The sequence below is a fragment of the Ctenocephalides felis genome, unplaced genomic scaffold (assembly GCF_003426905.1).
Source record: "Ctenocephalides felis isolate EL2017-DRISC unplaced genomic scaffold, ASM342690v1 CF-g0.4_SCAFFOLD_00845, whole genome shotgun sequence".
NCBI lineage: Eukaryota > Metazoa > Arthropoda > Insecta > Siphonaptera > Pulicidae > Ctenocephalides > Ctenocephalides felis.
The window spans coordinates 12,190,798-12,217,961 of record NW_020536999.1 but is presented as its reverse complement, the minus strand read 5'-3'; the positions used below and the strand labels follow the sequence as shown (position 1 = coordinate 12,217,961).

The following is a 27,164-nucleotide window of genomic DNA, read 5'->3' as shown; positions in this document are numbered from 1 at the left end:
ATTCGATTAAGACTTGGTAGTTCTGAGTTATTATATTTTTCAAGAAATCAAGAAGTACTTCTTTATCAAATATATTTATTGTTAGTCCATCAAATTGGAACTGAATCACTTTTTTTCTAGTCACTAGTGTGTTTATAATGAGGTTCTAATGTAACACTTCATTTGTGTTAATTTCAGAGGTCTTTCATTTAAATTGACTTGGCCTTGCTCGATTTAGTGGATGTGTCTATAAAAGATTATTATTTGATAAGAGGCATATAAATTTGCGTGGGCAGCCAATAAAATCAATATTTCGCTTTAGACGCCCTTGAAACTTCATTTTTCGCAATTGTAAAGCAACCCACGCGAATCATGACACAAATGTGTAAATATACATATACTATTATATGTCAAAAGGAAAAAATATAATTATATATAAAGAATAAGTAGAGTTATATATTTACTTGTTGAAAAATGGTTTAAACTTAAATATAAACAATAACTATGTTGAGTTATAAGTAAACTCAACAAAAAAAATGAGGACTCGGAAACATATGCAACATATTGAAAAAAGAGTGACCGTAAGGTTCATCGCGATTGAAAATAACTGTTTTGTTATCGTACAGGATGGCATTTAAGTTAAAAATAAATACATCGTGATGCTGTTCTTTGTGCCTTTAAAGAGTTTATCTCCAATGAGATACCTACTTTTCATTTTAGTTCGTAAGGCCATTTTTTTAATCTTCGAGTAGTAGATTTTGGTAAAAATGTGAACATTTTTCGGTTATTGTGGTTAATTTTGTTCACTTAAGCTTTAGATCCGTAGTCGTAAATAAAATTTTTAGGACCACAGTTAAAAATAACACAATTTTCCCAACTTTTCAAGAATTAAAACTTGCCCCAACTTTTCAACATTAGCCTACTTTAAAAGAGTATCTTTTTTTAAAAAAAAATGCACTGTCATGTTGGCAACTTTTAAAAGTTAGGAAATGGTAAAATACTCTTTAAGTAATTAAAAAAAAATAGAGTAAAATAATAATAACCTAAAACTAACATGGTTTTTGCAAGTGCATTTTACTCACTGTTTCAGTTTTACTTTGAGTTCTAAAATACCCTGTATATTTTTTGAATTTAAATAAAAATATTACAGAAAAAAATCTATAGTATCATTTATTATAGATTTTCTATATTGGTGATTATGATAACAACAATAAAGTGCTTTTTCCCTAAAAGTTGACAAACCCTGATTTTGGCTGATGACGTACAATTATACTACCATTATTGTTTATTCGTATGCAATTAGTGGTAATTGGCAACTAATGTTGTTTTAATATTTCCGGGGATATGTTATTACTGTTAAAATCAAATGCTCGTTTTAATTTTATACCACTGCTTTATATTACTTGACTTAAAAAATCTGTAATATTTTGATAAAAAATATTATGAAATAAACTTGATTTGGTATATGACACTAAAATAATTAGAGGGCAAGAAAAAAATAAGTGTTTTGTTTGTAATTTTGAAGAGGCTTTTCAACCAAAGAAATAGCACTATACTATAAGTAAATAGTAAAGAGTAATTCATTCTACAATAGGCTAGAATATTATAATAAAATAATATTCAGTAAATCTGCACGCATATGTTGCGTGAGACCGTCGTCAATAGCTGTGCGCCGAACGCAACAAGTGTGTTCCCTTCCTTGCACTTTAGAGTAATTCTTTTTGGAAAATAAAATGTGTTTTTTTACTTTTTAATTTTCTATTAACGTGTCCAAAAATGGTTTTATTTTATATTAAACCTATAAAAAAGTCTAGAACAGGGGGAAGTATAAGCAACACTAGGTTAGTAAATAGTAAAAGACTACTAGTTAACTTCCCGTAGTGTTAATTAAGTTATAGTAATCGCAAAAAATCGAAAATGCATTTTTTTATATATCTTTACGTTTTAGAGATTTCTGAACATATTAGCATATCTCAGCAGAAATGGATGTATGTGTGTGTGTGCGGATACAAATTTTTGTCGAAGATTTCGCGAACACGGATTAACCGATTTGAATAATTCAAAAAACATTCGACTTCTACTGATAAGGAGACGTGCTGATTTTGGCAGGGGCAGGTCTAGCCCTTACGGAGATATGGGGCAAAAAGTGCCAAAAATGGTATTTCAGTTTTTGAGATAACGGAGCGTCGGAGATTTAAATAATTCAAAAAACATTTTACTTGTATTAACAAGATGAAGAACTGATCAAATTTTCATGAAGGTAGGTTTAGCGGTTTCGGAGATCTTGTATAGGACATATGCACATCAAATTATCAGATATTTTATAGAGATTTTAACAATAAGTATAAATTTTGTTTACATTCCTATGGGTTCCGTACCAATGTTTATCCGTTAGACGGCGACGCGGCGCTTACGCGCTTCGATATTTCGTCTCTATGCAGTTAAAACAGTACGATTGCTTTGAAAAAATGTTCTGAATTTCCAAAATATTTCAAGATAAATTTATTTATTATTTTTTTTTCAAAAAAAGTAAATTTTTATCAAAAATTTACAGTTTCTTAAAAATCTAATTTTTTCAGAGTAAATTTTTTTCAAAAATGTTAATCTTTTAAAAAAAAAAAAATTTTGGTACGGGAAGTTGCAGCAATTTGCCTTGAGGCACGATGTCATGCGTCCCACTAATTTCAAATTTTTTTTCTCCAAAAAAAAATTTGTTTTTGAATATTGAAAATAATTCAGATTTAAATTTTGTTTCTAGCTAAAATTCTAAAATTCTTCGAAAAATTCATTATGCCACGGTGGCATACACCACTAGTTTCTGTAGTATTATGAGAAAGAATATTTCTCTATTCTAAATTTTTATATAACAATGTTTGAACTGCAAGCACACGAGTCCCATAAGGTGTTGTGTGACAAATTTTATTATTACAATTTCCGAAATAGAGCGAATATTTGTTTTATGCAGCAATGCCGGGTGAGGGCTATTTTCACTTGGAAACATATTGCATCTATATTTCCAAGTTAAAGCTGATGTCACTGCTGCTTGACATCAAGCTGCTACTATTAGCGAGGTTATTTTATTAAGTGATAACGTTTCAAATGTTTCGAGACTATGGTTTGTCCCTTCATCGAGCTCTATACCAGGTATATAAGGCAATATTGGAGGATTTATGATTCATATGTGATTTGAATTTTTACTGAAAAAATTATTGAATTTCACTGATAATTATGAGGATAATAATTAAACAAAATTAAATAAATTAAATAATAAAAATTAATAATTATGAGGTTGAGACAAACTTCACGTAAACCTTTGTAACTTCAACATCATTTAATAAAATTGAGATACAATATCCTTTATATTAAATCCAAAGGCGACTCATGCGTTTCTTTCAGAAAAAAGCATGGGTACCATTATTATTGTTGATTATAAAAATGTGTATTTTTTCATTAAAATGGCCACATGTGTTATAGTTAATATTAAATCTTATCTACTTTTCAAATAATCTCGCAATATATGTGATAAGTTATCATACGTATAATCATTACATGCATATTCAGCTAATATAGGAATCGTATGCGTTCATTAGTCTAGTCGTTGCTTACCTCAGTTATTACCAGTTGCTCGTGATACTAATTATTAAAAAAAACTATAATATAAATTAATTAATGAAAAAGTGGTTTGTTAGAGTGATTAGTTTTATGGAAGTGTCGGTCGAGAATAAATCACACAAAAATAAATAAAAATGTGTTTGATAAATATTTATATTCAGTTTTCACAATTTTAAAATAAATAGTGATTCATAATGTGACAATTCACTGTAATCTTATCATACTTGCGTTATATTTAGAGATTTTCCAATTGTTTCTGCAAACACATAATAATGTACGCTATTAGTCTTAACTTCCTGTAGAGTAAGTTGCAAAAATTAAAAAAAAATCGTAAAATATTAACTTCACGTAGAGTAGGTTATTACCATCGTCCAAAATTCGAAATTGAAAATTTTTGCATTTCTCGACGTTTTGAAGGTTTCTGAACATTTTGGCATGCCTCAGAGAAAATGGATGTGTGCGTGTGTGTGATTTTTTTTTTGTATAGCGAAAGAAATGCCTTCACGCATCCCAGGCTAGGTCTTTTGTCTGGGTATGTCGGACTCAATACCGCCTGGGTATAATACCGACTAAAACCTCCGCTATGACCTTGCTTCTGGTCTGGGGGAGGATCTAGAATGTCTAGAATGAATCGTTCTTACATTGATTTTATACTCTTTTAAATGAGCGGAGTCCCATTCGCACTTTCTCTTTCCATGAGTGTGTGTGTATATGTATGCATGTATGGATACAATATTTCGTCCACGTTTTCGGGCGCACAGATCAACCGATTTAAATGTTTCAAAAATCATTCGATTCCTGTTGATAAGGAGATGTGCTGATTAGTTTTTGGAAAAGGCAGGTCCACCCGTTTCGGAGATACAGAGCATAAAGTGCAGAAAATAGAAATCGAGATTTTGCGAGAACTGAGCATTTGATTTGAATGATCCAAAAAACAGTCAATTTGTAATGATAGGGAGAAGTGGTGGTTAGTTTTTGGGAAAGGCAGGTCCAGTCGTTTTGGAGATACAGAGCTAAATGTGCATAAAATGGAGTTTTTGAGAGAACTAAGCGTCCGATTTGAGTTATTCAAAGAACTTTCTGCTTGTTTTAACAAAATAATTAACTATGGAAAAAAAATTTGTTTCAATTTTTTTTTTCAATTTTTTTTTCAAATTTTTTTTTTGTATCGAAAATTATTCAGATTTTATTTTTAATTCTGACTAAAGTTCTAATATACTTTGAACAAATAATTTCAACTTTGCAATTCAGCTTATATAATTCTTATGAATATTAGACAATGTTACAATATTTATAATAATCTATTTGAAAACATTCAGTATTCCTCGAACATTTGTTACGGTACGGGAAGTTCCAGCAATTTGCCTTAAGGCACGATGTCATACACCCCACTAGTTGTTTCGATTTTTACAAAACTTCTTGAATAAAAAAAAATTAATGATGGTGTCAAATTAGACCTAACTTAATAAAAACCAGAAGTTTTTTGAAAATGAGATGATGATGCAGAAAGATGACAAAAAGTCAATGATGAAAATGGACAATGCATTTTGGAATAAAGATTTTAGTTTCTTTGATTTCCTAACAAAAATCCACTCTTTTTTAGTTCCTAACCTAATATCGACTAAAACATCTGCTATCTTTTGTCTCTTGTAGAAAACGGAGGTTATCTTCTACAGATTTCATTTTTCTTGCGCGCGATCTAAATACTTTGAAGCCATCATATTGGTAAAAAATAAATCAAAGGATTTTTCTTTTTGTTTATATATTATTTTGTTAATATATTTCAATACTTGCAATTGCATAAAATAATTTTCATAACACAAGAAATTAAACCTTGGCATGTGATTAGCGATATTACTAAATCATTATTCATTCTTCGATATTTTTAAGCAAGAACGTGTTAATCAACTCGCTAATTAGTTACAATGTTTTAAGTGCCTCGACCACCGGATCACCTGGTTAGCCGAGAGCCAAGGGTCACATAAATTTTACTCCGGAATCCGGAATAGTATATGAATAATAGTAAAATTAACAGATGGAATATATATTTTCCATTAAAATTTTATTCTATAAGATTTATTAATCGTAATCTCATTAATAATTCTTATTATTAAAAACGTCTATATAAATAAAATTCCCCAATTTTAATAGTTTAAGAAAAGTTTTAGACAGACTTTTAAATCAAAATAATAAAATAAATAAAAAAATTAAAACTTTAAGGAATAACAATCTTTTTTTTATTATTTTCAAAAAAAAATTTATATAATTTTTTATATATCAAAACTACTCTTTGAAATTAAATGATTATTTTCAGCAATTTTTTTTGAGTGTCAAATCATTCTGAATCGTTTGATCTATATATGTGTGTGTATTAGGGTGGTCCTTAATATGGACATTTTCGAATTTCCTTGCTCTCAAGGGCTCAAATGGTTCCAAATTGATAAAAAACAATTCTCTGAAAGTTTTAGCTCTTAATATTAACGTTTAGATAGAGCGCAATTCAATAAAACTTCATAAGGAAAAAGCATGAAAAAAATTTGAAAATTAAAAAAAAATGTTTTAGGTATAACTTAGCGACAAATGAATGAGTTTTATTCATTCATTTGTTCGCTAAATTACATCTAAAAACATTTTTAAAATTTTTGAAAATTTTTCCATACAAAACTTTGATTGAATTGCGCACTATCTAAAAGACAATATTAAGAGCTAAAACTTTCAGAGAATTGTTTTTTATCAGTTTGGAACCATTTGAACTCTTGGGAGCAAGGAAATTCGTAAATGTCCATATTGAGGACCACCCTTGTGTGTATGTAATTAAAAAGTTCAAAAACTTACCGAATTTAGGTTTTGTTCTAATTAGTTTTCCTTCACAATTACCTGTTATAATTCTTGTTTGACAATTCGCAACGAATGCTCTAAAATTTTATAGGCCTACGAAAACTGGTTCAATTATAAAAGTTCTTCAAAGTTCTGGTCCTGGCATACTCGATTTTTTCTTTTCTAATTTTGTCGTCGGCTCTCTGATTATTCGGCTTATGTCATATATGAACTAAATAGTTTTTATCATCTAGTGATAATGGTAGTGTCAAAACCGCTGTTTTGCGTGCAGCTCCGGTAAAATTAATTTGATAATGTGACTTTATCAAAAAATAAGAAATGATAAAATAACGTTTATATATAAAATATAATGTTGGTGTTGAAAATAAGAAATGTGATTAGAAAAATGTGCTTAATATTAGTGATGGTGAGGTGATGATAAATTGACCCTGTTTGAAGTTCCTAAATATTTTGCTAACTTGAAGCTTTAAAAAGTGCAATTTTTTAGTTTCAAACAATATTTTGCTTAAAGGATATATTTGTAAATAGTCGATTTGTTATAATTCTAACTTCTCAAGCCTGTTATTGCCAGAAAATACGACTTGCTCATATCACGTTTTTTGATATTTCAAGTCAATCTGAATTCTTTCAATATATATTTGTGTCGTATGTTTTTCTTATTATGATGTTTTGCTAATTGACTTTGCAATCGCGAAAATACTCGAAACCGTGAATATGAGATAATAACACAATTCTTGTTTAAATACACTTAATGTTTCTAATCTATTTTAATCCCAGACGCAAATAAATATTTTTATATTTTACCGGTAGCGACAGAAGCGCAATTTTGAGTATATATATATATATATATATATATATATATAGATGACCCGACAGACGTTGTCCTGTACCCACGTCTACAATCTTAGGTGTTCTTACAACGTTCAAATCTTAGGTGAATTAATTTGTAAAATTTAGTTCTTATGAGCGCTCTTCATTCTAAGATCAACTTGCTAAATATTCCATATCCAATGTCGAACAAATGAATTTTTGACACATTAAACAACATTGTAAATAATTTTTTTAATAAGCAGAAATATTTTTTTGTATTGTTAAATAATTTAGTAAAGTGAACCAAAATGCAACATGAATTAGTTTAAAAAATAATGTATATGCAATTTTGGACTTATTGCGTTATTATTAAACTGAATTATATAATTTCATCTGCCAAACATATACTGTTGACTGTATCTTATATTATTTTAATTTCTGGCACATCTCAGCTGCATTTCGGCAATAATAATGTAGACATTACATTTTTCTAGTATATTATATTCTAATATTATCTAGGTTCATAATTTCAGCTAAATTCAAATTTCAAGTGACATTTCTAGCAGATGACTAGTTCAAATCCTTTCAATGTTAAACAATGAAAGTGTTTTTTTTGTAATTTTTGCCATTTTTTTGTACAATATTACTATACTTTTCTCGTTCATTAAATCTTAAAAAATTCCTTTGACAATCTCTAAAAAGAATTATCAAAATCCGAATAACCGTTTAGGAGAAATATCAAATCATACACCCGTACAGAATAATTTTATATATAAGATATATATCCTACATTATTCTATGCAATTTTCTTCTTTATGCTCTTTACAACTGATTTCTTCTTTTTTCCAATTCTAATTGTTTTTTTTACTTGTAATTTTTATTCAATTTCACCTAAAAAAATGAAGTTCCATCTAATTTCAAATTAACTTGGGAATGAGAGAGAGAAAATAAAATGAACTGACCAGCTCGATGTAAAGTAAGAAAAGAACACTACTGATAAGCAAAGTAGAAAAAGGACTCTACTTACGAGCAAATTAAATTTGAATCTGAAAAATCAACAAGAGAGATGAAAAAATGAACTGTAACGATTGCTCTGTATGTTACATTGGGATGAACTCCCATTATATTTATAAGAGAATGGGTCTTAGGTTATTAGAATTTTTATACTTTAGCTTAAACATGACTTTCATTAAGTCTCGAAACTAGTTAGATTAATTCATATACATATTTAATTTGAGTATTTTATTTTTAAATTCTACTTCTTAATTCTATTTCTATACAATTTCAAATCAATAATTCAAACTTTATTTAATTTTTAACTCAACATTAGAAATTTTTATGCTATTGCCAAGGACCGATCCAATAGATCCCTGGCATGTTAGTCGGGCACTCTGCTGACTGAGCTATTCTTTCTCACTATATTTAAAATATATAACATAAAATTCTTGTTTGCATCATCATATTGGATGAAGACTTTGTTATATTCATACGTTAATCGCCACGATAATATTAGAGAAAGTTTCACATGGCTTTATGATAACTTTATTAGATACATAATTGAAAAAACAATGAGAATTTTTTTTTGCCAGAATTTTAATAGAATTCGAAAGAATTTGAAAACATACTAGTTTATTTTAATGTTATACGTTTTTGCTGTCGACCAAAAGAGTTTATTTTACTTAGTTTTTAATATGAACATATAAACATAAAAATGGTGGATTTATGAGATGGTGGGAGAAAAACACCATTATCAACTTCACTAATAGATATAACATTACATTTAACATCACAGCATATAATTACATATACAATGTGATAAAACAATTTTGTCCAAATATAATTAAAACTTATTTTTCCTTCTACAATCGCTCTCCTTCTACATGGTTTATGTAGAACTTCCTATCGTCAGATACATATGACTGACATAGCGATTAGCGTCTAGAATTTTTAATCTCATTAAATTAGTTCATTGTTTCTATACATTCGAATGAATTTTTCGTAATCTATTTCCGATCCTGCTGACAAGAAGATGTCTTTTATTTATTTCTGGTTTTGAAATAGCTCGTGCCGCCTAACAAACTTTTACGATGCGCTGATTTTTATTCCGTCACAGTCCATCTAGTAGTAACGTTCCATTGACATGGAACTCATTTGAATTTAAACAATATATACAGAACATACACTACATTACACTATACTATTCCTAGAATAATAAATAGAAAATTCTATCGAAACTAGTGGAGGGAAAAGAACTAGAATTCGATAGAAGAAGAGTATCTAATTCCGTTCTTCTTTCGTTAGATTTTTACGATTATCTTCTTATGAAATTGGTAGAATTTGGATATTATGGATATCTTATTCTTTCGATTTTTGCGAATAATTATTTTTTGTGTTAATTGCTAATAACTGCAAATATTTGCTTTATATATTTTCCAATTAGTCTGTCAATGTACTTGCCTTTTTTTCTCCATAACTCTCAGAGATGGTTTTCATCGTGCTGAAATTAAAAATCGAGTACAGTACTATTTCCAGAAGGGTGTTTTCGGAGATAATTTAAAATTAATGCAAAAAATCTAGTAAATAGAGTAAATATTTTCAAAAATTAACATGGTAATGTTATTTATAATGTTTTCTTAAATATAAATATTTTTGAAGTAATAAAATGAATAAAACTAAAACAAAATTTTGATTTACTTTTTTGCCATGCAAATTGCTCTTTTACCATGTACAATTTCAAAAATTGTAGATAGTAGATTTGTGCAGATATTATATTATATTAAGCAAAAAATATATGTCTAAATAATGCCACTTCCAATTTTAATTCAAATACTAAAAGTTAATATTTATAATATGGTGCTGAATCAAATCAAAACAAATTTCAAATACTTTTTTTATTTAAATATCATTAGTATGCATATCATTATTTTTGTCGATTTTAGTATAATTTTTCTTCAATACTTCTCATCTCTATTTATAAATGTAAAAACTAAACCATCTGCACTATATTGCGACACGCTCTGATTGTTTTCAGAACTTCTGTCTGTACTCGTTTTTATACATTGTAATTATAAATGCTATTTGTTTTTTTTTACTAGTATTTTGTAAATTTTTGATAATGATAATAATGGATAAATGATAGAAATCGAATTAGTAATCAATTATTTTGCCTGTAAATGTTCACAAAATTTTATAAAGTATCAAAACCATATTGCAAAAACTATGTCATTCTGATAATGTTTTATATATTCTACTTCATCGTCTTCATCTACTGATTTAATCACATAGTTTTCAGCAAAAAACACTAGTTTAAAAAATCTTAAGACTATATTGAAAGGTTGTTGAAATTTTTAATCTCAGTTTTTATTACATTAAATTAATACAAATAAGATATTTGAAAATTGTTCACAAGAATAATTTAAAAACAATTCTTTTAAACAGAATTCGGTTCAGACTACTATATAAATGATATGTTTCTCAAAATATATTGTAAAAAATAGTTAATTGAGTACATAAATATGATTATAAAATTTTTAAAAGTGTGGATGTGTTTCTTCTTGTAATGTTGAACATTTTTTTATTCGAGCATCTAAATTGACTTCTTACCCTGACGGTATCCAAATTTGTCTATCCATAAAGGTTCCAAACACAAACGTTAATTTTATTAACAAAAAATAATTTTTATACGTATTTTATTAAAACTGACCTTATTCCTTCGATATATCGACAACGCGTGACCCGGTTTTTTTGGCGCCCGGGTCGTCACGCCATATTGTGCCTACAAGGAGCAGGAACAGAATGAACTAGCTAGATGAAAGTTATTTGTTTTTACTTTTATTTGAACAAATGTTCATCTATATACACGAGACAATAAATAAATTGTTTAAAAAGGATAAAAATAAATCTAGAAACAACTTTTTAGTGATGCAGTTCTTATTTCCTTAATAGACTCGAAATAAGCTTTAAGGATGGTTTTTAAATTTATGAATTTGATCTAGGTAGGCTATTAGGATGTTGTATTTATTTTTCTGATTTTTTACAGAATTCATAAAGTGTTTAAATTGATTTCTGATAATACAAGCCTAAATCTCCGATAACTTTTTAAGATTTCTCTATCCATTTATTCATATCATCAACCATAATGATAGTAACTTACGTTTTAACTAATTTTCATCATTTTTATGAATATTTATGAGAACGAAGTTCATACATTTTTTACAAAAAAATTACAACCATATGATATGAATTTTATTACCTTGGATTAATATGATTATGCAAGCATATCAGATTGCACCACCAGAAACAACAATAAATTATAAATCAATGTCAGTATTTTATTTCACATATAAAAAGAGCTACGCATTAATAATATTATTAATTATATTATTATAATAATCAATGCAGAAATATAATACCAATTTATAAATGACCGCGTGACTAATTGAATTTAGTTTTTAGACTGGGGGCTGGTGTAATAAGTAATAAAGAGTTACCCATTTTGGCTTTAAACACTTTTAAATAATATTTTGTAATTCTTTTCTAATGATCAAGTTATGTTTCAAATATCATCAGTATTTATAGACCTAAAAACAAATTTGATTTGCATTTTAGAGCCATTATTTATAGTTTATAACCTCAGGAAATAATGTCTAGTATCTGACACTTTTTGTATGTTAATTATCAATATATAAAATATTAAATAACTAATGCATTAAAAGAGGTGAAAGGGCATATTAAAATATTTTTCGAATTTTGTAAAGACGTTTTTTTTAAAAAAAAAAAATTGCATTCACTTTAATTAACATCTTTTTTGCTTGTGCTTATATGAATACTTAGAAATCTTAGACTTCTAAGATCTCTTGGATACAAATTTCTAAAAAAAATTTTTTTTCTAGTTTCTTGTTTTTTCTTGTTTAATTATTAGCTAAGCGTGTAAACTACACGGACAAGTTAAAAAAAATTATTTAGAATTCTGTTTATTAACTTCCCGTAGGGTAAGTTATTGTAATGGGCCGAAAATCGGAATTGAAAATTTTTACATTTCTCGACGTTTTGAAGGTTTCTGAACATTTTGGCATACTTCAGAAAAAATGGATGTGTGTGTGTGTGTGTGTGTGTGTGTGTATGTATGTATGGATACAAATTTTCGCCCACGTTTTCGGGCGCACGGATCAACCGATTTGAATGGTTCAAAAAACATTCGATTCCTATTGATAGGGAAAAGAGCTGATTAGTTTTTGGCAAAGGCAGATCCAGCCGTTTCGGAGATACGGAGCAAAGAGTGCAGAAAATAGAAATCGAATTTTTGAGAGAACGGAGTATCCGATTTGAATGAACTAAAAAACATTCAATTTGAGAAGTGATTATCAGTTTTTGGCAAAGGCAGGCCCAGCCATTTTGAAGATAAGGAGCTAAATATGTAAAAAATGGCAGTTTTTGAGAGAACTAAGCGTCCGATTTAAATGATTCAAAGAACTTTCTGCATGTCTTAACAAAATAATTGATTTTGGAAAAAAAATTTCGTTCAATTTTTTTTTTTTTTTTTTTTTTTTTTTTTTTTTTTTTTTTTTTTTTTAGTTTTGTGTATATCGAAAATATTTCAGATTTTATTTTTAATTCTGACTCTAGTTCTAATATACTTTACAAATAATTTCAACTCTGCAATTCAGTTTATATAATTCTGATAAATATTAGATAATGTTACAATATATATAATCTATTTGAAAACATTCAGTATTTCTCGAACATTTCGTTACGGTACGGGAAGTTCCAGCAATTTGCCTTAAGGCACGATGCCATAATTGCCTCAAGACAGAATTCCACTTACAGCTAGTTTTTTTAAAAATTTGTCTCTATTTTAATCAATATCGCTTTGCTTGTTCGTGTATGAATATTTTTATTTTGTACAGCGAAATTTTTAAATTTAATTTAAATAAATTTGATTTAAATAAATTTGATTTAAATAAATTTGATTTAAATAAATTTAATTTAAATGAATTTTTTTTATCAGGTCCTTTACTTTACTACAAAACAAATACTAATGACAAATTGACTCCTGTTTGACTTATGCTATGAATAGCCAACTTTTATATGTTTGTTCCAAGGCCTTGTTCAATAATCTCCATATATAAATCATTGATATGACATAATCGGTATATATATATATATATATATATATATATATACTAGCTGACCCTTCAAATGTTGCTCTAGAAAATGTTCAGTGTAAAAAATTGTGAATGTTTAGACTAGAAAAAGTGAAAACTTAAGGTTTTATAATTACGGATTATAAAAAAAAAGAAAATTTTTATTTCTATGTTTCCAGGGGGCCAAATGGTTTCAAATTGACAAAAAAAAAATTCTCTGAAAGTTTTAAGTCTTAATATCAACTTTAAGATAGTCCGCACTCCAACCAAAGTTTCTCGGTTGTTCTTCCTAAGTAAACGCTTGTTTTATAAGATATTTCAAATTTTTGTTGTAATTTGTTTTATTTATGATCAAAATAAGCAAATACAATGTTATTATCAAAATTTTGATTCACTTGTCGCTAAGTTATAAAATTCTAAAAAACAAATGGAATTTTACCCATGTTATTTCCATAAGAAACTTTAGTTGAAGTGCAGACTATCCTAAAGTTAATATTAAAAGCTAGAACTTTCAGAAAATAGTTTTATATCATTTTGGAAGCATTTTAGCCCCTGGAAGCAAAAAAATATCGAAATTATCCATATTAAGGACCTCACTTACATATGTATTTATTTCAATTTCTCGTTTTGCTTACATTATGAATTTTACTTTTTTATTTTAAAACATATTCATAAAATTTAATCGATTTTAACCCAAGGTGGAAAAACATTATAAATATTTCTTTATTCAGCTTTGACAATTTCTATGTATTAACAAAATCTGATGACAGTCTTTAAAAAAATTTCAATTATTTAAAAACATTTGTTGTTGAATATACAAGTCAATTTTTTTTTTTGATTTTATTTTAATTCTGCAATCTATAAAAATAATCACATTTAGCAGAGAATGCTGACAAGTTGTTTACTATTCGATAAATAATACTATTAGATAAATAATAATCAATCAAATGTTTGTTTATAAACATTTTTTATGAATCACATTTTGCCATTGTATAAAACGATATCACTCCCATTGAAGTCGTATTTATATATAAATATTTAATATAAATAAATTTTCACTCAACCTGATCTACGTATTTTAGCTTAATTGAAAAGATAAAGTACGATATCGGCTTTAATATTTATGTTTACAAATTTATTGTTTTATAAACATTTATCGTTGAACAAATGTTTAATAAATTGATATCCGAGGTAAATTACTTAACGACGAGGAAATTTGAAGAATTATAAATATTTTTGAAATTGTTTAAAATACAAATAGAAATTATAAATTGATTGTAAATATTATGTTTAATTTCAATTGGAATTAGAAAACAAAAAAAAGTGTTTATAAACTTTTGTTCGAGCACAAGCCAGAGTAAATATTTACATACATACACGCGTAATGGTGCAAATTTTTTTAGACGGCTTTTGAAAATATAAAGTAGACCTCCTAATCAATAGGTTTCCAAACCCTGACTCCTTATAGCTTATACAATCGGTGTGAACAAATATATAAAACATCTATGTGAATGACTAATATTTTGCCGTCAGTTCAAATATGCCAATGAGAAATCACATTCGTAAAATGGTTTGTAAATCGCGCGCATGGTCGATTATTTAAGATGCTTAGATGTGACAGAATTGTTTTTTTATTTTTCATAAAATTATTAGTTGGCGGAAACAGCATCCTTAAGCGGTCCAGCGCCAAGTTTAAAAAATGATTTTGTCTAAAAATGGTCGCGCGATTGTGAGAAATTGTGAATGTGCTAAGAAAAAAGCAAGTTGGATGAATTTGTTATTCGGATGTGTTAAAGATTTAAAATTTTATAAATATGCTTCAAAATAAAAAAGTAAAATTCATAATATGTAAGTGTGGTCTTTAATATGGATATTTCCGATTTTTGTTGCTTCCTGGGGCTAAAATGCTTCCAAAATAATAAACTATTCTCTGAAAGTTTGAGCTCTTAATATTAACTTTAAGATAGTCCGCACTCCAATCAAAGTTTTTTATGGGTAAAATTTCATTTGTTTTATAGAATTTTCTAACTTAGCGACAAGTGAATCAAAATTTTGAGATGTGCAAAGTTTATATAAAGCTGATCAATGAATTATGACATTAAGCATACATTCGATAAATAAATTCAAAGAAATATATTGAAATATGTAATCTTCATAAAAAAGCGTCAAACTTTTAAACCGAGCAAAACCAAAAAAAAAAATGTCTATACAATATCTAAAGTAAAACAATAAAGTAAAAATTGATGTTTTAAAGTTTTTGATACTTCAATTATATAAAATTGTCCAAAAAATTGGTGACCCTTTCTCGTTAAATTTTTATTCATTGTAGAGGTTTTGTTTAGGCAAGAACTGACAAAATTTTAGAAGAATCTGACTACTTTTAGTAAAACTCGCATCATAGTAGAAATGTTTTTTACTGTTTTTTAAAAAATTATCTGGTGTTTTTTACCCCATAGGTGGGATAAAATGGATCAACCTGGGGGCAAACAAATACAATGTTTTATTTTTAATTTTAAAGGGATTTACACAACAACTATCTGACTATGTTCAGTAAAACTCCCATTATAGTAGAGCAGTGTTTTTTGGTGTTCTTTAAAAATTTGTTATCTGGTCCTTTTTACCCCATAGGCGTGGTAAAATGGTTCAGCCAGGGGTCAAATACAATGTCTTATTTTAAAAGGATTTACAACTACTAACTAACTGTGTTCAGTAAAACTCCCATCACAGTATAAATTTGTTTTCTTTGCTGTTTTTCAAAAAATTTTCACCTGGTTCTTTTTACCCTATAGGCGGGGTTAAATGGGTCAACCAGGGGTCAAACTAATATAATGTCTTATTTTTAATTTTAAAGGTATTTTACAACAACTGTCTGACTATGTTCAGTACTCCCCCATCAAAGTAGAAATGTGCTTTTTACACTTTTTCAAAAATTTGTCATTTGGTCTTTTTTACTCTACAGTCAGGGTATAATGGGACAGCCAGGGGTCAATGTCTTACTTTTAATTGCAAAGGAATTTTACGAAATAATAGCTACATTATTCAACTAATACTAAATATAAATTTCATGGAAAAAGGTTACCAATTTTTTAAGTAACTAATTCAGGTAATTATTGCTTAAATGAACCTCCATTTTTAGAGATAACATTGTATATAACCTTCATCTGGAATTTCTTCACAAACAATAATCAACAGAGATGAAATAACTATTTGACTTATATCTTGTCAAGTAGTTTTTTTTTAACTTAATTTACTATGTTTTATTATTCACACTTTTGCAAGGATGAAGGTTCAGTTGGTCCTTTTTAACCCACCCACATGCCAGTCTTTCTAGAGATTATATAAAAAAAACTGTTGAATCTAACTCAAAATTAATATTCTTATGACACATTTAAATAACGTGCACATAAAAATTATATTGAGGTCTCGTAAACTAAACAACAGTGTTCACGACCAAAAAAAACTAACGAAAGAAAATACTTTTGTTATGGATTTTCAAACATTGCCATATATCTCCTGATAGGAATGTCGCAAGAATTAAGGTGCTCGCTGGTTATACATCTTTTGCCCTCTATTTTCAAATATTATTGTTAAAAAATTCCTAACTCTATTTGAAAAATCAGTGATGTATATATGTATCTCTGTGGTATCTTCATTGGTGAAAATAATATTTGCTGTCATCAACCAAGTCTCCAAATTTGGGTTTTGTACTGTAATCCATATACAGGCTGAATATTGTTTTTCTTTAAAGTTTATTAACACCTTAGATTTTGGTTTTTATATAAATTGACCTATTGACCCACTTTATATTATACAATTGGCCATCTCATATCTCGTCAGGGCGTATATAAACTTTTATACTGTTGATCTTCCTAGATTAATGGGAGCACCCAGGCAAAAACCAATTCTCATATTGTAAATCACACGAGTGTGTGTCTTTCAATTAGCTTCCCGATAAGGAACATGATATTCTATGAAAACTTTATAATTGGCATTGTTAACGAATGTTATTATTTCTACGCCAATAAATAATAATCGTTACGGAATAATTTATTATTTAATTATAAACATGTGTTCAGACGCGAATATATCGTCGTTAATTAATTAAAAATATATTTAGCAGTGAATGAAAAAATTGTTATAAAATGGTAAAAAAATAGTAACGTACGCTCTGTGAATAAAAACGATAAAGAAATTGTGATATAATACGAAATAAACTGCATATAATTTATTGTAAAAATTTTAAGTGTGAGTTAAGAATATTAGCATTTATTAACTTCCCGAAGAAGAAGTTTGTTTTCATCAAAAAATTCGATTCGCTAATTTTATGTTTTCTCGACGTAAAAAGTATGTGTGTGTATATGTGTATGTGTATGTGAACAGATTTTTTGCCGTAAATTGACGTTTTTTCAAAAACGGCTGGACCGATTTCAAAAATTTAAAAGCCATTCGATGTATCTCGATGAGGACTAATTGCGCGACGATCAGCCAAGCCGTTTCTTTGTTAATTGCAGAAAAGTGAAAAAAAAATAGTCCACGTTTTTGCCCGCAATTCTGGATCGATTTTGAAAATTCAAAAACTGCTTGAAAGATATTGGTTGGTTATCGTGGTGATTAGTTTTTGGTGAAGTTCGGCAGGGCTGTTTTCTTATAATAAAGTGTTGAAAAAAAATTCGTCGATTTTTATGATTTTTTTGACGGTAGATACCAAGTCTTATAGATCATACTAAAATATTACGGCCCTACGACAAGTCGTTTAATTTTAAAAAATCGTCAAAGTTTGCAAAAATTAGTATCGTTTTTTGGCATTTGTCAAAATTAGACCTTTCATCAACGTTTTCTCAAGAACGCCTGAACCGATTTCAGAAATTTGAAAGCCATTTGGTGTATCTCAATGAGGACTATCGTTGTGAGACGATCTGCTGAGCCGTTTCTTTGTAATTTGAAAAAAAGTGTTAAACTTTTCGTCCACATTTAAGCTCATTCTACCCAATAAATTGTAAAAAAATCAAATACTATTCGAAAGATATTAATTGGAAATTATACTGATTAGTTTTAGGTGAAAATCTACCGAGCTGTTTTCTTGTAATTAACTGTTGCAAAAAATTTAAGTCGATTTTTATGGAACTTTTTTTTGGTGATATATATCATGGTCTTATAGAACTTACTGAAATATTACGGCCTTACAACAAGTTGTTTAATTTTAAAATTTCACCAAAGTTTGAGAATATGAGTAGTTTTTTTTAAGTTTGTTAAATTTACTTGGTATAACGATAGAGTACTTGGTCTTGATGAACATACTAAACTATTAAAGTCCTACGGAAACTGGTACAATAAAAAAAATATTGGTTTATAAAAATTTTCTTTTACAAAATACTCCGAGTTAACGTGTTCGTTTATTTACAATTATGTTTAATAAATCCACTCGGAGTACTTTTAATCACTCATAAATGAATTTATTTTTCATTGATTAGGTCGATTATTTACACATATTGAGAAGTTCATGTAACTTGCCGCAAGGCAAAATACTAATACTAACTAGATAAAAATATATTTAGCAGTGAATAAAACAATTGTGATAAAATGAACTGAGGTAAAAAAAAATTAGTAACGTACGCTCTGTGATCGTATAAGTATTATAGAATAAAAACACTAAAGAAATTGTGATATAGTATGAAATAAACTATATATAATTTATTATAAAAATTTTAAGTGTGTTCCAAGATTTAATAAATTAAAAGTTGCAAGTGCATTTGTATATTATATTTATAAGACCCAAACAAATTTCAAACTATTTGTGATTTTTTATGGATTTCTACACTAAGTGATTTAGTGCCTATTCATATGGTGCCAAAACATCAAACGAGGCGTGAAAAATAGTTTATTACCTTTAAGTATTTCATACTTAAAGTAGTGCCAAATTTTTAGGCCAAGACGCAGTGAATCCGCCATGTAGCATCCTCCAAAAATGGATATTACGTGATCATCCCAAAATTTTCCCAAATTTTTTTTACCATGTATCCCCCCAGTAGAAAAGATTCGACGGTGGCCCTTTATGGGCCAGAAAAGCAGCAAAACGCGTGCGTGATTGCACAGGCTGGCAAACATTACGAAGCTTTGTACGGTTGCCAACCTAACGAATCTGAAATAGAGACAATTTCGAATAGTCAACCTGTGCCTGAACAACAGGTCAGAAATCTGCACAAGGCATCCTTGAGTAGGATGCTGAAATGGTTCGGAAGGATCGGACGGAACGCTTTTTGTGGGGCTACAGGTAATAAAAAAAACACTTTTGTAAAAAGAGTTATTGATATAGAAAGTATTATTCATGTTACTTCCTAATAAATTTTGGTATTTTGGTATCAATGAATTATGTGATACTCAAGTCACAGGAGCCTTCTATAATGTTCGCACATATGTGTATGAAAATGTTAAATCAGGTTGAAAAGTCTAGGCTCTCAATACTGGTATTGAAACAGATTGTACGTTTTCAAAAATGCATAATTCTATTTTGATGAAACTTGACACACATTGTTACTACACTTTACTAAATATTTGACAAAAATTTAAAGTTGGAACATTTAATAGTTTCTGAGATATGCGAGATTGATGTGTGACTGGCTCTGCTCACAATACTGGTATTGAGACATATACGATTTTTGACCTTTCGTCGACGTTTTCTCAAAAACTGCTATATCAATTTCCAAAAATAAAAGCCAAGGGATTTCAATAAGCTTATAGTTTTGCACAACGATCGACCAATCCGTTTCTTATAATTAGCATAAAAGTGAAACATTTTTAACTTCCTGTAGGATAAGTTATAGTACATAATTACAAAAAAAAATCGAAAAAGAATTTTTTTGCATATCTTCACGTTTCAAAGGCTTCTGAACATTTTGGCACACCTCAGAAAAAATTAACGTGTGTGTGTCCGAGTTTGTGAGTATGTATGGGTGCGGATACAAATTTTAATGCACATCAAATTATTACACATTTTATAGATATTTTAATAATAATAAATTTGTTTCACTTTTCTGTATGTTTCGTACCATTGTTTACCCGTAATACTGCAACGCGGCGCCCACGCGCTTCGATATTTCATTTCTACGCATCTGACGTAAACCGATTGCTTTGTTCAAAATTTCCAAAATATTTCAAACCATAAAAAATCAAGTTTTTCAAATAAATACATTTTTTTACAAAAATTTAAAAAATCTAAAAAATCGTTTTTTTTTTCAGAGTTCTAAAGAAAATTGAATCTTTTTTAAAAAAATTAATTTTTGGTACGGGAAGTTCCAGTAATTTGCCTTAAGGCACAATGCCATGCACCACTAGTTCGTCCATGTTTTAAATCGATTTTAAAAATTCAAAATCTGTTCGAAAGATATTGGTTGGTAAAAATTTGACGATTTTAATGATTTTTTTTATGATTTCATACATGATCATAATCATACATACTAAAATTTCACGTCCCTACGACTAGTGGGTTAATTTTAAAAAAATCATTAAAATTTGAAAAAATATGATAGTAAAAACTCATGTCGACGGTCGCATTTATGATATGATTGAGTCAAAAGTAGAGTTTCGTTAACGTTCTTTCAAAATTGTTTTTTTTATATAGAATTGTAATTCGCAAAAATCTTGCTATTTCAAGTTTCTGGATTTATTTGCATACTAAAAATGTATGTAGCAGTTTGTAGTTTTTTTTTCTAGAATTACTTTAAAATTTGTTCCAAAATTAAATTAAAACAGAAGAAACAAAAAAACGACCGAGAACGAGATTAATTTTCCGATTGAAGAAACATTTTATAAAACTCGGAACAATACTGTTTTTTCGACTTTTAAAGGCAGAGCTGATGTTGTAATTGGAACAGATAAATTTATAACCAGAAATCTTTGATAATTATTTTGTTTCTTTGGATTATTTATAATTATAGAATTTTTCCATTACTTCCAAAATCACATATTTGTTAATTCCAGCTTAACATAGTTTATTATTACAAATAAATAAATTTCCTATAAATTCGAATGAAACTGATGCTTTTAATTGAATATTCTAAGCCTTTTGAGTGTCTTTCAGTAATAATTATTTTCATTTTTAAATATGTTTATTACTTTTATGCAAAGACGAATGCATTTCCAAAATGAGAAGATGATTGAATAATTTAGTGTTTTATATGATGATGTCCGATATAATTTTTTTGGGGTCTGAAATCTTTCTTTTTTTTTAACTTCAAAGAATAGCAACACTCACCTGCTGATATTTGTTTATTTAAGGGATTTAAATCTTTTGTTTCTATTTGTTCTAGTAAAATTTATAACTTTGTTACTACATATTTTTTCTTGATATTTCTCCAGAAGCAGATTTTAAAACTATTATTTTTTTATTTATATATTTTTTTTAAAACTATTATCATTATTATTTATATTATTATTATATTTATTATATATATTTTTTTTGTTGTTAAACCATAGCAGAAGAGCTCATAGAATTTTATGTAATTTTTATTACTATTTATAAATTAATAATAAAAAAAAAATGCTAATAGGAGGGCAAAATCTAAGTTTATATTAGATTCTCGTCAAAACCAAGATTCTGTTTGATTGCAAATAGGGTTTTTTGTTAGGGTGCGCCTTTAATTCACGAGAGGTCTTTTGAGGGTTTGACAAAAAATCACGAAATATCACGTGAGAGAGGGAGTAGTATAGCAAGATATCACATGCATCTATTTTTGACCTGAATTTAAAAAAAAAATTATACATTTGGAGGAGAGGAGGGAAGGTAATTTTGAATATCAGGGGGCGTCCATTAATCACGTGACCGATTTTTTAGAGATTTTTGACTCCCCCTCCCTCTCGGTGATACGTGGTGATATTTAAAAATATCTCCGTCCCCCCCACCAAACATTACAAGTATTTTTATTTTGAAGAAAAAATCATAATTTTTTTTAGAAGTTTGAATTTTTTTTAAAAAATTCACGTAAAAAATAAATACACGTAATATCTTACTAAACCATTCCGACGTGATATTTTGTAATTTTTCTATCAAACCCCTCACCCCAAAAAACCTCACGTGATTAATGGACGCTCTCTCAAGGGAGAGGGAAGGTCCAAAATTCTTAAAAAAATGATCACGTGATTAATGGAAGGCCTCTTAAACAGCGATTTATGAATTTTTTAGTTTTGATTCTTGAATAATAATTGAAAAGTTTAAAATTAATTTCATACTAGTTCAAGAATAAAATCTTTATTTATAAAAATGTATTTATTAAAATATACAAAACAACTGAATTTCATTTCAATGTCGTCCTTATCTCCATTTTATCCACCGACTCCAACCCTTCCCAATGATCCATCCAAGTGGAGCTCATAATGTCCTTGGAGCTCGTAAAAATAATACCATTCGCTTTCTTCGGTATTGATTTCGCATAAAATTGACAATCTCTTTCTGCCTCTTTCCGTCTTACTCATAAAACTGATTGCCAATAAAATCAACGGCCTTGGTACTGTTTTTTTTTCTCGGACTCTCATTTATTTTTATGGGTTTTTAATACTTTGGCTAACACATTTATCACCATTAGGTATGTTTGACCTAGGACCTCTTTCCTGGCCTAGATTTGGTAAAGGAGAATAATGTTTGAAAGGACATATCCTTTCCATGTTTTTTGTATTTTGAACAAGACTCAGAATTTTGATTTCTACAAGCTGTTATGATGATAATTGTTTATAATGATTATTTTTAGTAATTTCTTTTAGAAGGCAATTAAATAATTATTGTACTATTTTAGTCATCATTTTTATTTAAAAAAAACATCTAATTGGTTGTCCTGCAAATGATGGTAATAGTAATATTTTCCTTCATAATCTATGATCTATCTATACTTAAGTAAATATAAATATCACTGCTGCTAGGTATCAGGTGGTTTTATTATATTTACTACTAATGTGAATTAATAGTCGAAAGTGATAAAAGAGCATATTATCGTTAAAAATTTACTTCAGACAATATAAAAGAACAGTTCTAAACCTTGACTTTCAGAATATAAACCAATATCAGTATCCTCGAGTCCGAGTATTTGTAGAGAAACCAGTTTCTAATTTTTTACCTATGTTTTTCTTGTAAAATTGTTTACATATTATTGAAAATTCTATATATCATAGTAAGTTAGTATTAGTATAATTTTGAGTTTTAACTTCCCGTAGGGTAATCGCAAAAAAATAAAAAAATTAAAATTTTTGCATACCTTTTACGTTTCAAAGGTTTCTGAACATTTTGGCATACCTTAGAAAAAATAGAATTATATGTGTGTGTGCGGATGCAAATTTTCGTCGACGATTTTGGAATCGCGGATCAACCGATTCAATTTGATTAATTCAAAAAACATTCGATTCGTATTGATAAGGAGATGTGCTGATTAGTTTTTGGCAAAGGCAGCAAAAATGATAATTCTGTTTTTGAGAGAATGAAGCGCAGAGGGTGTAAAAATTGCTCTGCAGTTTTCGAGATCATCCGATTAGATTAATTCAAAAAACCTTTTATTTTTATTTTGCTTGTAAAAACGGTGTGCAAAAAATGCTTTTAAAAAATATTGTAATCTTGAAAATTTTCAAAAAAAATTACAAATTTTCAAAAAAAATTCGTTTCAAAAAATTCAAATTTTCGAAATTTTTCATTTTCAAAAAAAATCCAAATTTTGAAAAATTTCAAAAAATATCAGAATTTAAAAAAAATCGATTTCTTATGTTTCAAAAATTTCTAAATTCTCAAAAAATTTAAATAAATCCATTTTTCCAAAAAAAATCCAAAAAATATTCAAGATTTTAAAGAAAATTCTAAATTATCAAAATTAATCTAATTAATATTCTAAATCTAATTAAAAAAATGAACAAATTTTTTATAAACATACATACACAAGTTTTCTGAAGAATCTTTAACTACCTTACGGAAAGTTCCAGCAATTTGCCGTAAGGCACGATGCCATGCACCACTAGTTTCTTATTCTATTGAAATGTCTTCTCTGTATTTTCAAATGCTATTTTTCTTACACTATTTTCGCTTTTCTGATCTTTTGGTACATTTAATTTTTTCCACAGATTTAAATCTATTAATCTGATAATTTCTTTGACCAATTGACACATAATGTGGAAAAATACTGTATTTGATATAAGATATTTATTGTAATATAAATAAACTATTATTAGTTTATTTTTTTTAAACCCGTACTTTACTCATTTAACAATGAATATTGTTATTATTAGCATTTTTTCTAGTCTCATGAATCAATTTAAATTAAGAATGAACATTTACATCTTGCTATGATTAAATTAAATAAGATGTTGTTTTCGTGTCTTAAATAACTATTAAGGATGTTGTTTTTAATGGAACCTATCTTGTAAATTTAGTACATAGACAATGAAGTAGTTTATTGCAAATACAAATTGAATAGAAATTTAAATTTAATTTAATATTGTAAACTATTTTTCTAGAATTAATATTAATATACTCATTAATTACACAAATTTGTTAATAAATTTATATACAGAATCTATATAGAATTTTTGGTTTTAAATATGATTTCTAACATCGTTTTCAATTCTCCTGTGGGTTTTTTTATTTACAGAATATTAATTTTTGCTCATGGTATCCATATTGGTCGGAAATTTGAACAAATTATTAAAATTTTTAGTTGAATAAATTGTTTTGTTACCTCATTTGGTAATCACTGTTCCTAACAAATATCTGAAATTTGTTTTGTTTATCTTTTGAACTTTGTAAATTTAAATTCAAAATAGTCAGAACTCTATTTTGCATCAAATTTCTTGACTTATTTTAGATCAGGGGTGCACAGAAAGTTATTAAAATACGTTTCCTCTTACTATTATTAGTATTTATTAGTTCAGAAATGTGACAGATATTAATTAAATATTTTTCACGTCTAATAATTCTTTACAAATGAATATTATTATTATAGTCATTGTAACGCCTCTTTGACATAAATAACCTTAACAGCTTCTTAATAGAAGTGATGAATTCTTATATGGTGAACGGAATGTAAAATTAAAATCAAGTTGCAGAAAAATGTAGTCGGAGATCCAATGACAAAAATTCAATAATTAAATAAAAAATATATTTGCTTTCCTTATATGTTATGTATAATTTAAATTCGTTCTAAGTGGTGGTAATAAAAATTATATCCCTTTATCAATATTTTTGTGTTGCACTAATTGTGACTCGTACTCATTTTATTTAAAATATTATTATGTAAATTATTTCTATCGGTAACTGAGGTAAAAATTACTTTTGCCTCAGTAGTAAGTAGTTAAGTTTTTTTCAAAAAGGTCAAAATTTTTTTCAAGAATTTCAAAATTCTGCACAATCTCAATATTTTCAAAGTTTTTAAAAAAGTTTAAAGATTTTTTAAAAATTATAATTTTTGGTTCAGGAAGTACCAGCAATTTGCTTCGAAGTACAATGCCATACACAACTAGTTCATATTTACATTATATTTTCATTTCGAAATATTTTTATGGAAATTCTCCATTACATTACTGTCGTGTGCCCTCTGCCTAGTTTTCCTATTTAGAAGGAACAAGCACCTGTTGACTGTTTGAACTTGTCGTAACACACTTTTTCCATTGTGTACATTAGCATATATGGGTAAAACTACTTTTTTTTTCATTCTTATCTTTTCGAGTTTTGTACATCTGAAATGTGTCATAAAATGTGGGTTGTGTAAAAGCTTGTAAATAAAGTACAGCCGAACTAAAATTGTACCATAAAATATAATGGAATAAGAAAAAGATACAGTTGTAGGAAAAAATCTAAACATGATAATAAGTTATACTATATTTGAGTTAATTGTAATATTAAAAGTTGTGACCAAGAAATATCTCTTGTTTCTCTATAAATTCCAAATATTTTTAAGTTTCAAGATCATTGATCATTTTGGCATATCTTACTGTTAAAATGATGGATTTAAGAGATACGATTTTGTTGCAACGTTTCCGAAAAAAAAGGATTTTGCACAAAAAGTTCCATTTGGAAGTGAAAAATGATTGATATATATATGGAGGCTTGGTCCAAATTAAATACCAAAATGATAGACAATAATAAATTTCATAAAATATTATTTATATTTCGTTTATTTTATATATGATTAATATCCACGACACTATGTGTTGTCATACTGATCATTAATAAAACGTTATTGGTATTTTCTTATTTATAATAGAAAAGAAAGGTTTCAAGAATTATACATTTTGGCAAAAACTAATAGGGAGAAACAAAAACCGTGTACGATCTGACACTTGAATTTCCTTTTGTTTTTCTCAGTGCTGTCACTATATGGGCCAATCTGTCCAGAGACATGTGATGCGTGTTGACAAGCCGCTATGCGTGTTGGCAACCCGCTACATCACTCCGCCCTAATGAAAAAGATTGTTTCGCATCTCTGACTGCCATTCTTGAACTTCCTTGTAAATTTCTTTTGGTTGAGATTGTGTGATAAATTGCCGTGTTGGCTTGTTGAGTTTGTTGATTGCTTACGTGGCCCTTCGCTGGTGAGTTAGCGGTTGAGTAGATGTGGCCCTTCGCTGGTGAGTTAGCGGCTGAGTATATTTGACACTTCGCTGGTGAGTTAGCGGTTGATTGTATGTGGCCCTTCGCTGGTGAGTTAGCGGTTGATTGTATGTGGCCCTTCGCTGGTGAGTTAGCGGTTGGTTGTATGTGGCCCTTCGCTGGTGAGTTAGCGGTTGATTGTATGTGGCCCTTCGCTGGTGAGTTAG

General features: G+C 28.1%; 1 protein-coding gene across 2 annotated transcripts in view; it reads left to right on the top strand.

The window, feature by feature from the left end:
- Positions 1–27,164, top strand: part of LOC113375350 (serine/threonine-protein kinase tricorner) — a 55,341-nt gene that overhangs the window by 10,504 nt on the left and 17,673 nt on the right. Inside the window, exon 1 of one of the 2 annotated variants that reach the window (XM_026615289.1) lies at positions 19,206–19,653. The exons of the other annotated variant lie outside the window; for it this stretch is intronic. Within the exon in view, the coding sequence (XP_026471074.1) occupies positions 19,395–19,653 (259 nt within the window). The 5' untranslated portion in view covers positions 19,206–19,394. Of the gene's footprint in view, positions 1–19,205; positions 19,654–27,164 lie in introns of those variants that run through there. 2 annotated transcript variants of the gene reach the window in all.